Genomic DNA, 16,504 nt, shown 5'->3' with positions numbered 1-16,504 from the left:
ACAGAAAAGTTTTACAAATAGGTAGGTACCTACATACCTAAATATATATTATATAAATGCGTATTTTCTTCTGTTTTTAATAATAATTATCAATCGATGCGCAAACGGAAATGACGAAATACATGCATAAATAACAGATCGCATTGTATAAAAAATAACAGGCGGGTAGGTACGTACTCTTGAAGAAAAAGCATGAAAATTAATTTAAATTACATAGATCGGTCCTTAGGTTTTATGCGTCACACATACTATTATAACACTGACCTCATCAGGCGGCGGGGGAAGCGCGTCGCGATTTGATCGATTTACAATCATTTTACAGTGCTTGAGACCACTCTAGCGAGAGTATGCCTCATCTGATCCGAGCAATTTTGGCATCAATTTGACGTGCGTAAAGAACCAAACTAAGTAGGTACGTATTATAGTAATACTCAAGAAGTCAATTGGTACTTATAATTTTGTTCCTGCTTGAACTACTCAAAAACTGCTCGGCACATCGGACAGCCAAAAAATAATATTTCGGAAATTTTAGCACGCGCATGTAAAAAGGTTCGCCAACACTGATGTAGTAGATATATAATTGATAAACTGTCGAACAAGATCTTCTTGTCAACGTGTTAAAACTGTGCACTAATAAACCATTCCTGTTTTTAACCGCACTTCGACTGCAACGACTTCCGGTTATCGACGAGTTGTCTACGTGTTAAAACTGTGAACTAACAAGTCCCTCCTATTTAGTTAATCGCATTTCGACTCCAGCGACTTCCGGTTATTGCCTAGATCTTCTTGTCATACAGTATAACATAATGTTTGTCATGTACTTCAGTCATCAGAGCTCGGATCGGATCTGCCTATTTTTATTATTTAACTCTTCTAAACCCAAAGAGATTGGACGGTGTCAGTCTTCAATGTCTTTGTCTTATCCCTTGTCGAAATAAAATATAGATAGGTATCCCTAATTATTTTTCTTTACTGTTAGATATAGTATGACGTAGGTATAATCTTACTTAATTGTGTAGGTATAGATAGGTTACACTAGGTACCATAATTTTTTATATTAAAATTAATTGGAATCGTAAATGGAATACCTAGTGTTGTATTTTTTAAAATAATGACAATTGAAATCATATTGTACGAATACTAGTCACACAATCAGTTTACAGTAGTAATTAATAATTATTATAAAATAAGGAACATAGTATAAAAACAATCTGTTTCTTTATGCACCGTCACTCTTTGATTCTCTTTCATCTCTAGGTTAATAAATTTATTCCCTTTAATAATAATTTCAGGGATAATTATGTTGGTAGACAAGTAAATTATATTACGATGGGGTAACCCTGATATCGAAAGAAATTGGACCATAGACAATATTCGTAAAAATTAGACATCTTGAAACAGCGGTAGCCGGTAGATTTGTGCAAGTTTGTGTTCATTTTTTAGAATTGCCGGATTCACCGTGTAATACTTGGTTAGAGAATTTGATATTTATGTAATTGTAGTGTATTAACTATATTTGCTATTTTGCTTTTGTATTGCTTTTGATTTTACGTATTACAACAGCTAAAATACGAACGAATATGAAGTCCACATGCCGTCTCCAACAAGTACTTCCACAACGTTAGATTGATATTATTTGTCCAAATGTCAGAACGTATTGTATAAAAGAATCGTATTTGTGTTGTTATACATGTGTTCCGCTTTCATTTTAGTGTTTCTTTTAACTTATCACTCCGCGATAGAATTTTGTCAATCGCCCAATGCCATCTTGATATGAACCGGCCGTGACCAAAATCACTAGCCTGCTGATTTTTTCTATTCATTTCGCATTTATTTCATATTCTTGGTCCTAAAATCGTAAAATTTGATGGAGTTTCATACATCGTTCAGTTATTGTTACCTGTTATATATACTACACGAAAATACCGCTAATTAACATGTGTTAATTTACTTATCAACATTTGTGGAATCTGTACCTACTGTATCTACCCTAGTTAAGTATTTTGTTATGAACACAACGATTATCAATCCATAAACTCCATTGTTTCAGAATGTAACTGATAAGATTTAATGGTAAATGTGCCACGGATGCCCACATGAGTTTTTATAACTTTATTTTTAGACCAAACCCAACCTAACCTAACCCAACCCAACCCAACCCAACCCAACCCAACCTAATATAATCTTAATGTGTGATAATGATGTATCAAATTTTAAATTAACAATTATTGGATCGAAAAGCATCTGCGCCGACAGAATAGGCATTTAATATAATTGTCTACTTACATGCAATAAACTGTTTTCGTAAACAAAATATTATAAAAGCTCATGCGGGCATCTGCGGCATAATTACCGATTTAATCATGTTATCCGTATAATTATATACACAATGTTCTTTTGATGAATGAATACTAGCTGGTGATGGCACATGGATTTCTACTATTTTCTAACAATACCACGTTGTAATGTTTTAATCGGAACCATTGACATTGTACTGGTATTTAATGCTCAACATTGCAAAATGGGCTACAGGAGTAGTTTACTGCATGCAGGAATGATGAGGATAATACAGAGAGAGAAGTGTAAATTATTCATCAATGTGACTTTATCACACACCACAGTCAATACGTTTGTGAGATGAACTTAACTTTATTTCGAATCGTCTAGTAAGATACCATATCTGATTGTAATATGTTATAGTTCGAGGCACCAAAGCCGAGCAGCTTTTTTATTACTTATAATTTTATACCCATTGACGAAGAGTTCATGGCCCTAAGTCATGAGTTTGGAGGGGGAAATAATGATACTTGTATTGATGCTTTCTTTCGATACGTCACATTTTCTTTGATGAAAAATCCACCCTTCTCTACAAGTTGCCCCACTAGTATCATCGTTTTCACAAAATTGAGTGATAAATATCAATACAATGTCAAAGGTTTCGGTTAAAATGTGTTGTACCGAAATCAACAGCTAAGGATTTTTCAGTTTTTTAATAATATGTTTCAACATTCGTTTCAGATCTAGCAGAATTGAAAGGCGTAGAAGTCCTAATAGATCATAAGTGAAGGTAAATTGTTATCTTTAATTTTTGAAGTTGAACTTTTTTACATGTGTTACACTCAAATCTTCCAGTTGAGTGAATCCTGGTCCATGACAATAAAGCATAACGTTTCAATCGAAAAGCAGCAGACAAAATTGAACCATAAACCTATTGATTACCAGGCATGCACGATATCGTTATGCCACTCTGGCCATTGTGTTATTGAGAAAATGGTTATAGTTATAACCGCATGACCATTTACATTTTTTTTTTGGCGGAAACAGTTTATCCCACGTGGACAATTATATTAAATACCTTTATCTGTTGGCGCAGATGCTTTACTCCAATTGTTGTTAATTTAAAGTTTGATATTTTCATACATTTCGATGCATCATTACATACTAAGATTGGGTTGGGTTAGGTCTAAAAAGAAAGTTAAAAAAGGTCATTCGGTCATCTGCGGCACTATTACCAATCTTATCTACTACTAAGTATATCATTTTTCTTCAAATTTATAAAACGTCGAGTAAAAGCAGCAGACGGCTTCAAACCAAATATCTATTGATTAACAGAAGTGCATGTCACTGTTAAGTCACCGTCCAACTATCGACCATATTCTTATCGTTCGACGCAAAACATTAATTTGACGATGTTTAAAAGTATTAGCTATCTACTTTAAAGAAGTAATGTGCATGTCTAGTACTGTTGGCCAATTGAGGTTAAAATTTTCTTAGAATTTATTCATTCTAAAGCTAGCTGTTTGAACTTGACGACAGCCGATACTACAGTGCATAGATGTAATGCAATGCTTGAAGGGGTGTGTCGCAGCGCAACACGTGATACTACTTCTCTGAGAGCAGTACTGTCACCAGGTTCGATCGACTAGTTTAAAATGACCACTGATTATTCCGAACGTAAATTGTCCTATTTGTCTGCTTGGAGACTTATAAATAATGTTGATACTTAAAGGACAGACACATTCCATTTATAAAATACCTACGTGTTGCAATCATTAAAATTATAATTTAGTTTGATACATGAATATAAATATACCATTATGAATACTCTATAATCTATTTGCAATGCGGAGGTAAGTATGAATGGTTTTAAAAACAAAGTTTTTTGTTCATTCTACAATATTTAAGTTATTTATGTTTACAATGATACATTCTGAATACGGGTTTATAGCCTGTTGACAACTGTTGTCAAGATATTTCGTTGATTATCGTAGAATTACCAAAAAACTTTATTTTAAAATCATCATGAATGATGATACCCATTTTGTTACCAATAGATGGCAACTCACAATGTAGCAGCGGTGCCGAGTAATGCGGGCGTGGGGGTGCCGCCTGTGGGTGACGCAGGTCGTCCCGTTGGCCGTCACGGCTTGTCTTACCGCAGAATGCAGACTCCCCGGCAGAGACCTCCGCCACAAGACTGTATGCCACTCAAGGAAGCCGCCAAGCTGGTAAATTGACCCTATCATAAAAATTTATAATGCAATGCCCACCTAAATTTATGCAATGTCTAAAGCGATTTGATTGAACACATCAATTGCCATCCCAATTGGCATGAACAAGAACAAACTGATGCTCTAGATTTTAATGATTGTAGTTAGCATTAGATAGATAGCAAGAATCTGACCAGGGGAGTTTTCTTGTCCAGACCCACCAGGAGCAAAAAAAACATTTGGGAGAATGTAACTTTTTTTTTCTCGTCACGACCCTCATGACTGAGGATCGTATTCTCAATAGCATGGTTGTCAAACAGCTATCTTAACAGGTTGGCTCCACTCCTCTCGATATTCTATGGGACACAAGATAACATGGATGACACAGATGGATGTTAACGATCTTAATAGTTGTGATCGTTTGGTCACACGCACTCGATAACCACTTGTGGCCGCGACAGATCGCAGTAACTCATAGTTTCATCATACACCCACAAGAAATTTCTTCGATGTATTTATTTTAAGACATTTAACTATTTTCCTTTCGATAATTCGTTGAATGAATATTTTCCGACTGCCTTTCTACAAGGCATGCTTACTTTTCACTCTCTTGAATTTTGTCGGTCTCTTCTGCTCTTGAAACACTTTTGCCTGTTATCGCGAGTGATGGTTTCCAATCCTGGTGTCCTAATGAATTTAAATTTACATGCGCCTGTCAATTACCTATGTGGTCGCAGCCATGATTTATTCTGGATCGGAACCGTTTCCTCGTGTCTAGCCTATCAGGCACCATTAGCGAGGTGTGCAAGATTAGTAAATGCGTTCCCTAAAGACGTAGACATTTTCAATGATATACTTTGCATTTTGTTTTTGAAACTTTATTTTTCTGTATAAAAGGGTTTATTATATTATATGATTTTTGTTTTGAAAATTTTTTTTTTCTGTATTAAATTGTACTTAAGTATGTTTTGATTTTATTTTATTTTTTGTTATTATTGTTATTATATTTTTTCTTTCTATATTCTCTTCTCTCTTGTGAGGGTAATATTTGACTTATAATGCAAATCTCATGTTGTGTATGTCTTGAATTTAGATTTGTTATGTCCACAATGTTTTGTATTCTTAAATAAATACTTATAGCTGTAGGCCAGGTGTTCATCATTAGGTTCAAAGTGTAGAGTGCGACGCGGTTGTAACGACTGGTAGTTATAAGTAGTAGAGGGGTAAGTGCGGAACTTAGCGGAACCAGCCAGATTTTGGTTAATCCCCCCCCCCCCCCAAAGTCAATAAAAATTATGGATATTTTTTCAAAATTGACCCCATACCATTTCTCTGTGTGCATGCCTGAAATCAGGATATATTATTATTATAGTTTTCCCTAATAATATCGAAGATAACCTACTAGGGGACTGATGGGGTGATCGCCGCTGTGATGTTTTGGAAAATCACAGCTACTACTCTCTCAGTAATCCGCCACCCCAAAAACCAGACAAGTGTCCAATTAGTGAAAGCGGCGGATTATAGTGTATGCATACAAAATGTGGTAAAAATTAAAACAGGTATTTCGTAAAAATAGTTTTTTTGAGAAATTTGTACTAGCAAATTAAAAGTGTTTACTAAATCATGTATTTATAAATTTATAAACTAAGTTTATTAACCCATAGAAGACCAAACACGAGAATTTCTTGTGCGGCATTTTTTGTCTTTTGTACCAAGCATGAGAAATTCTCGTGCCTGAGAAGGCACCTTTTCGTTAATTTTTTGGGACGTCCATAGGTATCTATCGAATAAATAATGAATTAAATAAGTTTAAGAAGAAGATTTCTGCACCAAATAAAACTTTGGTTGGCGAGGTTTCTTACGAAATAAATATATTATTGATTTTTTAAATGCATCACCGTGAGAAAGTGTTGCTGCGTGAATTCGTACTGAATATATTTGTGAATTTTTTTGTGACTATGACATGACATCTATTGTTTAAATTGTTGATCTAATATGTTTTAAAACAGCTTCCTCTCTACAAATCAATGATTAGTGAAGTTTTCAACCAAATAATAATTTTATAAAAATAGTTGTAACAAAAGTTTTTATTTATTGAACTTTGAACCTCCCTATCTCCATTTTCATGTGTTTTATTATTTTTATAACTCTGAAATTATAATAGGCCATCCTTTTTTATATATGTTCCAAAAATCAATTGATTTCAAGTTATATATTTTGAGTTATTGATATTTGATTATTGGAAGTCATTTTACTGTTCTATATACAAAAATAAACTTGGATTGAATGACCAATTTGTGTTTCGGAAAGTCAGACACCAATGGGTTAACTAAATATTAAACAATAAATCACTTGGTACAACCAGTTATTCAGTGAGGCAGATATTCTTGAATGGTTTCGGATTTCTGGCTTTCCCTATGACCAAAAGCTTCATTTTGTGTGTCCCGGTTGCATTGGAGCATGTAATAATTGTGATGTGGTCCTTGGGCACTTTCCTCCCTGGTACATTACTTTCTTTGCGATGAACATACGTTTTACGAAGGAGAAGTTGCAAAAATAAGCCCGTCTCATTTGTGTTGTATACTTGTACGCGGCAGAGTACTGAATTTGACAATCGAATACCGGCAAATTATAGAGCTTTATTTTGTGCTTTCAACTAGTAAAAATAACGGCAGATTATAGTAGTTGACGGATAATCGAGCGGCGGATTACTGCGAGTGTACTGTAATGTGGATTTGCTCACCCATATGTTAACAATGGACTAGCCAGTTTTACGTCACGTTGTGAATATCTTATTGTAAATACTTGTGATTGTCACTTCATCATGAAAGTTGACAAATTTTAAATTTATGTCCATTCCATTGTCCGGTGAGTCCAAGAAATACCGTAGACAGGTCAAGACCATTATTTATGAACTAACTCCGTCACTTCATCATGAAAGTTGACAAATTTTAAATTTATGTCCATTCCATTGTCCGGTGAGTCCAAGAAATACCGTAGACAGGTCAAGACCATTATTTATGAACTAACTCCGTCACTTCATCATGAAAGTTGACAAATTTTAAATTTATGTCCATTCCATTGTCCGGTGAGTCCAAGAAATACCGTAGACAGGTCAAGACCATTATTTATGAACTAACTCCAAATATTAGATGAATCATCCATTCCAACTATACACACAGCTGATAATGTTTTAACCTTTTATGCATACATATTTGTTTGATGGAATTGCAGGAAATGGCGTCGCTGAAGATAAAAACACCTGTCTCGGTGCTGCAGGAGCTTTTAGCCCGCCGCGGCTCTGTTCCTAAGTATGAGTTAGTGCAGATCGAAGGACTCATCCACGAGCCCATCTTCCGCTACAGGGTCACCGTATCTGAAATAGTTGGTATGTCAATCACCTAATAAATAATTCCTTTTAGCATAGGTGGAGTGCGTTGTGACACCTATCATCTTCAGCAATATATATGAGTAGATTTTTTTCCACAATTTTTCATGAAATATACACTTAATGAAGTTTTTACTTCTATTTTTGCTGAAAAAAATCTCTGCAATTAGAACAATTGTCTTTATTAGGTGACATTCTTTAAAAATCATCAGAATATGCTAATTGTAATATTTGACAATTTTTTTTTATGCATTACAGCTATAGGAACTGGGCGCTCTAAAAAGCAAGCCAAGCACAAGGCTGCGAAGGCCCTCCTTGAAAAATTGACTGGAGAAACGGCAGCTGATAGTACTACCAATGGATCGCCTCCCAAGACTGTGTTAGTATCTCTTATTATAATTAAAAATATATATTAATAAGATCGCTCAATAAATAATTTATACCATTTTTCATTGTTCATTAATTTCTAGAGATGGCAGTGCCGAAGCATCGTATGAAGTGAATCCAATCGGTTGGCTTCAAGAGATGTGCATGAAAAGGTTTATGCCGCCACCGCAGTATGTCACAGAACACGAGAAAGGTTAGATCTGCATATTAAATAATCAAATTGACAGGAAATTTCAAAACATAGATGTTACTTTGGGTAAAAGACTTTTCTTTGACTGTTTCTGCCAATAATAAAGCTATTATTTTATTACAGAGCCGTGATAAATTGAAAGATATTGTAATATGCAACGATTTATATCCTTATATGTATCTCAATCCACTTGTAATTAGAATTTCAAAAATTACATTCATTTTTACAAATCATTTTCATACTAAATTTTGTGTACAATTTATTGAATTTGGAATTATGTATTTACTTTGAACATTTTGTTGGCAGCTGGGTTGCCGCATGAGCGGCAGTTTACTGTGGCTTGCGTCCTGATGACGCACCGCGAAGTTGGGCGCGGCAAAAGCAAGAAGGTGGCCAAACGGCAAGCGGCGCACCGCATGTGGCAAATGCTGCAGGATTTGCCGCAAGACGATTTGCCTGACGATGAGGTATCCCTCTGACATTTCAATGCCTTAACTCAAATCACCATTCGCTAAGTTCTTGTTTAGCTGGTTGAAAAAGCTACAAACCCACCGATCGTAATGAGCTAAGCCTGCTTATGGTTTCAATCATGTTAATATATTTTGATTTGTGATCATTTAGACTCAATTCTTCGGATTTTTAGAACAGAATTTTTGTCTAGAGAAGACAATAAATAATAACAAAAAAATAACATTTACTAATTTATTTTACAATTCACAAATTTTATTCACTCATTGGATGATAACGACGCGCCTAGCGCTTAACGATTAGGTGACCATTAGATATAATTAGCATGCTTTTTAAATGTGGTTATTAATTAGTAATTATCTAGTCAGCAGCTATGTCCGGCATTCAATTTCTCATGTGCTTAAAAACTTAGGAGCTTGTGTGCTCACTTATAAGTTTTAAGTGGGGAATGGAGGCTGGATTAAGGATAGGCATGTAAAACATTGTATGATTTCCTAGGAGGCGTGTATTTGAAACACTCATGTACCTACTTATCACTGATTTATGGAGTTTTACTGTTATCATTTATTTGAATGCGAATTCGACTATCTACGTGTAACCTACCCGAGCTAATAAGACTGATTTTGCAGGCGGGGCAGAAAGCGACGAACGTGGCGGCCCGCTATGCAGATATGAAAGTGAGCAAGATTTCCACTTTGACCACTAGTCACAGCCACAAAGTGTCCCAATTTCACAAGCACCTCAAGCAATCCGTTGGCCCAGTTCTCGCTAAGCTGCAGGTGCATAATACATCACTATCTTATGTTATGTCTAGTCTAAACCAAGATTCATTGGTTCAGTGAACAAATGAACACTATACAAACTGTCTCTGAACAAACATTCCTCTCCATACATTTAATGTCCATGTATTTTTGTTTTCCGACTCGGATGGAGAACATTGTTCATATACAGATGTTGGTTTAGACTAGGCTCAACAGTATGGAAGAAGATACGATGAATGTGGATTTATGAGTTTACCAATTTATGACTGCCATTCGTATCTGTTGAGACATAGCTTATACAATATTTAGAATAATATATTCATTTGAAACTGTTCAATCATAGAACTTGTGTATGTTTTGTAAATAAACTTTAATGTGAGTGTTCAAAACGCTACCCTTACGCCATCAGTGTTACCTTCAGTAGTAATACTGATCATATTGTAATGGGTGGAATAAACTGACGAACATTCGAATATTTGACCATCAGTATTGGCAGTACCATAGATAATAATGATATAAATTGAGATAACAGATATTATATTGAGATAAATATAATTTTCTCATTTCTTATCTGATTTTTCACCCAGTTTCTACTATTTAAAATTGATAATGCTAAAATTATAGCTAAACTAATTTTGAACTATTGATTTCAATCGATGGTGAATGATAATATCTGCTATCATAGACTAATACAGTAGAACCTCAGTTACCCGGACCTCTTTTTGATCATCTGTTTTGGATGATTATAAGAAAAATTTACATTTTAAGATCTAAAAATGTTTATTATGAAAGTAAAGTAGTTAGCCCACAATGGCCGAGTGGTAACATGTCAGCCTATAATGTTGTGGGTTTCAGGTCGCGGAAAAAATTCACATGTTTTTTAATGTGAGTTTCGACCCAGGTTAATTCAGACCTGAGCAGTTGAGCCAGTGGCTGACATCCATTTTTTGTAACAACAAAAATCTGTTAACACAACCTCCATTCTGTGGATGTCCATATATTATCATCTTCATGGGATCGAACAAGGTTAAAAAAATAGGTACAGACAGTAATACTGATATGGTATTTCTGTCAGTTAGCCGGCTCGTACATCTAAACTCGTCTTGTAGGAATGTGACAACGATGTTGCATATTTTATCGCACACACAGTTGCCTGGCGACAGTCGCTCGTAACCTCTCAAAATGTGGATATGTTTGAGATGCGGCGACCGGTGAGCTTTGAGGTCTGAATAGGAATGGCCAACTCGTAGCGTATGCGCATGTGTAACCGCAACTCAGACGGCGAGCGACTTGTAGGTTGAGCCGCATGAAATTTGTTGCAAGAAATACCAACTGTTTTTTTTCAAACTAAAATGTCCCATCCCACCAATGTGCAGAGCTCCATTTGGATAACGTGTGTTTTATGAATAACGATGACGTCACATTGACGTATTCAACATGATGCATTCGAGACGAGTTTAGATGTAGCCGGCTATTATTAACCGTGTAGGTTTTGCTTAACACGCTATTGTGTCACATGCATTAACATTCAGGATCATTTTTGCAAGAATGAATTAAATGTTCAATTGTATGTCTAATCGCTTGCTTTTTTCACTCCATACTTTTGAGCATTCCACTGAATGGGTAATTTTATGTTCAGTGGTTGAAAATATGTACATGCATAAAGAATTTACATTGTTTAATAATTAGCTAAAACAAAATGTCCAGTAGAATCTCAATAATTCGTTATTCAATCAATCCCATAATAGGGTTTTGATACAAATCGTATCTTTAATTATTAGCAATTTGTTTTTTTACTCACCAACAAACTACATCAATTAATAGTTGCAACAAATGGATCATATCAAAAAATGTATGTAATCAATATTTTGAATAATCTTCTATGTTTAACCTTTCACTTCAGATTGGTGTACAAACTTTTAGTACATTGAAGAATTAAGCTAATAATTTTAAGACATTTCAAGTTTTATACAATTTGTAATTTGATTTTTTTTCAAGTTGGTCTCTTGAATTCAGAATTATTGTAGGTTTACTGTAATTATCATTACAGTACACTCTCAGTAATCCGCCGCTCGATTATCTGACAACTACTATAATCCGCCGTTATTTTTACTGGTTAAAAGCACAAAATCAAGCTTTGTAATTCGTAATTCACCGGATTCCATTGTCAAATTCAGTAGGCCGCCACGTACAAGTATATAACGCAGATGAGACGGGTTTATTTTGGAAACTTCTCCTTCGTAAAACGTACGTTCATCGCGAAGAAAGTAATGTACCAGGGAGGAAAGTGCCCAAGGACCGTGTCACAATTATGCCGTGCTCCAATGCAAACGGGACACATAAAATTAAGCTTTTGGTCATAGGGAAAGCCAGGAATCCTAAGCCATTCAAGAATATCTGCATCACTGAACAACTGGTCGTGTCAAGTGATTTACTGTTTAATATTTGGTTAATAAACTTTGTTTATAAATATGTATAATTTAGTAATCATAAATAAATAAAACTGTAATTTTCTAGTACAAATTTCCCAAAAAACTATTTTTACGAAATACCTGTTTCAATTTTTACCATATTTTGTATGTATGTACTATAATCCGCCGCTTTCACCAATTGGACACTTCTCTGGTTTTTGGGGTGGCGGATTACTAATAAAACGTTTTTTCTAATACCTACATTGCAGTATTTCTAATGTCTGTTGTAATTGAAAAAATTAAATACATATGTAAAGCTTCTGTTGGGGTGTAGAGAGAGCTACACAATTATATTTTTCTTTTACAGTCGGTAACTAAAAGTTTCATATTGGAGATTAATAAAATATGTTTTATAATTTGCAGGTGACTCCTCTGAACAACAAAGATTTTAACTTTGTCCAGTTCCTCCAGGAGATAGCGTCGGAGCAATCATTCGAGGTGACTTATGTGGACATAGAGGAGAAGTCTCTCAGTGGCAAGTGGCAGTGCCTGGTGCAGCTGTCCACTCTGCCAGTGGCCGTGTGCTACGGTGCTGGCAACACCAGCAAGGATGCGCAAGCCGCCGCCGCTCAGAACGCCCTCGAGTATCTCAAGATCATGACCAAAAAGTGAAATCACGGCGCACGCCCATCCAAGTTTGACTTGTAGAGTTCGTCTGCATTCTACGCAAATGTTTGGCAATATTTTTATTGACATATTATTAACTGTTTATATTATCTGAAAATCAATTCATTTTTTTATAGCTACAAAACCTAGAAATTTATTTATCTTTAATTTTATTAGGTATTATACCTATATTTAAAGACCCGAATAAATCTACATAATTTCCTTATACGAAATAAAAGACAAACTGCCTCATTGATCTGGATACAAATGGTAACTTTCAAAATACAGCCTATTATTTAAAATACCTTTTAATTTCAATTTCGAAAATCTTGAACATGGTCAAATTTGCATACTGTGATTATAATAAATATGTGGATATGGCGGAGAATTGGCTATTAGTGGTTCTGATCAATAAGGTATATCTTTTATTAATTTTTGATATATTATGGGGAAGGCCATGAAACATGACAAATGATGGAACACTTTTGTCGAAACAACAGGGCTTTTTAATTTAAAATCAATGACAAGAAAGAAACTGCTAATGTAAATTTCATTTATTATTGTCTTTGAAATTTGTTTACATAGTTTGGGAATGTTTTCTCCCAATTTCGTTTAGGTTAAAAGTAGATATTATTTTGTTGTTCTGTATTGAAAATACTTCAGTATCTTGTTAGAGCATGAGCGGTATCTCAGTGAAATGTTTTTGTTTTGTGGATAATCATCATCACAATCGATTACTATTTATAGTACCTAATTACATATACATAAAACAGTGTACAATGTAAGGGATTCAATAATTTACGATTATTATTCTCTTTCATATTAGAATATAAATACGAATTATTCTTAATTCGTGTAGGTACTCGACCCATTTAATGATTCAATATACAAGTAGATCTAACTGTTGCTATTCGAGATATCAGAATTGTGCTCTAAAAGTCTCATTTAAAATATAATAGAGAGAAAACACTTGAATTAGCGGCTGATATGCCGACATAATTATTATTGTATTATAAAATAAGGTATTGTCATCCAAACATTTGAATAAATAAAAGTATTGAACATGCAATACACAAATTTGGTGGCTAAACATCAAATGTCTGCGATTTCGCAAAATGGAAAAATGCTTTTTGATTACAGATACAATAAAATGGGCAGCCGGTCGCGTAATTTACGCACCTGTAGTTTGGATCACTTTCTGATTTTGTTTATTTGCAAAACAATACTCTAATATTGTAAATAATCATTGAGTATTATCCTCGTATTGTCCTTCATTATAAATTGTTGAAAGAAATTCAAAGAAATTTAACTCACTGCAAAGTGTAATGGTTTCGCATAATTTAAATTTAATCCGAATAGAGTACAGAATTGTTGTTTTAATACTTTTGTCGTTGATTATTTCAACATTGTATTGAATTTTATTAATAAAAATTTCTTGGATTTCACGGGGGTTGCAAATGAGCAAAATGACAAGGTGATCTATTGGCTGTACCAGTATTTCATGTATCGGGCGACACATTGTACAAGCTATACTTTGCATAGAATTAGTGGAATTTTCCGAGCCTGGAAATTACTATCTTATCAAAATTATTTATCATATTATGCTATGAAAATGATGAAATCTTGATATAATATTATAAAATAATAATACATACACGCAGAACCTTACCCTATTCAATATTGTATGAAGAATATTATTCACATAGATATTAATGACTATCGCATGTCCCACTTTGATTAAACTTCTGTTAGTAATTAGTATGTGTGTGACATGTGTATGAGTACACACTATTTAATCTTGATGTTTGATGTGATTTCTGGTGAATTTCTTACCGATATCGGTTCGGAGAAATTCACCCGAGTTATTACATTTCAAGATGAGAATACTCATTTCTAGGGACATTTTTTTTTTTAGTTTAATGCATTTAATCATTATATTATTACAGTTGTCTTCTAATCAATACCGATGTTGTTTCGGTACCTAAAGAATATAATAATAATTGATTGTCTTCGGAGGTGTATCGCATGTTGTCGTACAATAACTCTTGTGGACAAGGTTTGAGAGTTAAAAAGCGTCGAACCCTCATCCTGCCCTGCCCATGCCTGTGAAAATGGGCATTATTTTAATGCAAAGTATAGAGGTTGTAAACTCTTTTATGTTATGATCGGTTTCTCATGTCATAACAGAATTAATTATTTTCCTTGTCCATTTTAATTTAGGAGGTGCCCAAGATACAGTTTTAGCGATATCGCCGGTATAGTGTCACTTGAAAGGTTAAAATGAACAAAGAATTCATTTAATTATTGATGTACTGCCAAGACCTGACTAAATATTTTGGCCCCTATTAGTTTTTGCGCCAAAATGTCTTTACTCTGTTTAGTTAGTCTTGGTATTATCTCTTGGGATAAGATAAAACATTGTTTTAATGTATTTCAATGAATAATAGATAAGTGGCGTTTCTATGTATTAACTTAACCCTATTTTAATTTTTTTGTTTGGCTTATGAGTAAGTTGTGGTTTTTTTTTTGGATATAATAACATGAAATATATTTTTGTTCACCTTTGCTTTGCAGTCATTAGAGCGAGTACATCATAGATGCGTAATACTTATCTAATATCTGATTGTAATGAATATTAATAAATGTTTGCTTTGGGAAAGGCACTTGTATTATTTTTTTTTTACCCGCATTACTTTCTTTCCTTTGCAGAAACAATTGGTTTATAATTCAGACTGGAGGTCGTGATCTAGATTTCTCGAGAATTAATGGGAAAAGATGATTCTCATATTTTTTCAGAAATCAATGAGAATCTCGAGAAATCGTTAACCGGTTCCTATGCCTTCAACGAGTTTTCTCACTCTGAGGATCAAAAGGCTGCACATATAAATTTCGCGAATTGTCTCCTGACTTTAAATTCAAATTACTAGTCAATGTCGATTGATTTGCATAATCTAATCATCGGTATTACAGCGATTTTAGTAAGAGTTCACTTTACATTTAACGTGTGTCATTAAAAATCAGCGGCCTATCAGATACTGCCATATTAGTATCGTGAGGCATAGAAAAGGTTAACAAGAATAAAATCAAGACTTGGCTAAAAATTTTGACTGGGATAGTTTGTCTTGACTTCAAAATGGAATTTCTCAAATTTGCTGGAAAATAAATTTTTGGACAAGAAGCTTAAAAATATGTCTCAAATCGAATCTATTAAATTTGGAGGCAAAAAATTTGAGCCCGTAAGGTGATACTTCTCAAGATATAAATAAACCATTCTTGAATTTGGGAATTCGAAAAAACTCAAGAAATTACAAAATAGAAATATTGAAGATAAAAATATATGAGACTACAATAAATGATTGGGGGTGGTATTTCGATTCAAATAAAAAATGCTTTTTGGTATGTACTAATACACTAGTACATTATATTATGTTTATTCACATAGTCAATTATTATAAATAGTGAGCCAACAGAAACAATACATAACTTACAAGGGATTCGTGAAATCCGAAAGTCATCTATTTTTACTCGCCTGCAATACAGACAATTGCTAACTCCTGTTGCTGATGTATCTAATAAATCGAATTAACATGTCTCGCTATATATGTAGCAGTCTCAAAGGTCACATGGAAAGCATTTGTTTGATAAATTTTTTCACTCGATTATAGAAAACTGGCAAAAAGATATACCTACAGTTTTTTCGCGGACTGGTTGAGAATCATTGCATTATATACACACTGATACAT

The 16,504-nt window shown here is 34.1% G+C and overlaps 1 protein-coding gene across 1 annotated transcript; it reads left to right on the top strand.

The window, feature by feature from the left end:
- The first annotated feature begins 1,363 nt into the window (after positions 1-1,363).
- LOC147073768 (protein Loquacious-like) lies at positions 1,364-15,424 on the top strand. Its single transcript, XM_085944912.1, has 9 exons — positions 1,364-1,471; positions 3,019-3,067; positions 4,335-4,508; positions 7,725-7,878; positions 8,137-8,257; positions 8,349-8,458; positions 8,762-8,922; positions 9,553-9,702; positions 12,519-15,424. Exons 3-9 carry the CDS (start codon positions 4,335-4,337, stop codon positions 12,765-12,767), a joined length of 1,119 nt encoding a protein of 372 aa, XP_085801038.1. The 5' UTR covers positions 1,364-1,471; positions 3,019-3,067; the 3' UTR covers positions 12,768-15,424.
- Positions 15,425-16,504: the final 1,080 nt, after the last annotated feature.

This window comes from Rhyacophila brunnea, unplaced genomic scaffold (assembly GCF_057557595.1).
Source record: "Rhyacophila brunnea isolate RB1 unplaced genomic scaffold, BYU_Rbru_1.0 scaffold_17, whole genome shotgun sequence".
NCBI lineage: Eukaryota > Metazoa > Arthropoda > Insecta > Trichoptera > Rhyacophilidae > Rhyacophila > Rhyacophila brunnea.
This window is presented reverse-complemented; position numbering and strand designations above follow the sequence as displayed.

Coding starts and splice junctions, on each gene's coding strand:
- LOC147073768 (XM_085944912.1), top strand. CDS start 4,335: ATGGCAACTCACAATGTAGCAGCGGTGCCGAGTAATGCGGGCGTGGGG. Junction 8,258..8,348: donor GGATCGCCTCCCAAGACTGT/GTTAGTATCTCT, acceptor ATTAATTTCTAG/AGATGGCAGTGCCGAAGCAT. Junction 8,459..8,761: donor TGTCACAGAACACGAGAAAG/GTTAGATCTGCA, acceptor TTTTGTTGGCAG/CTGGGTTGCCGCATGAGCGG.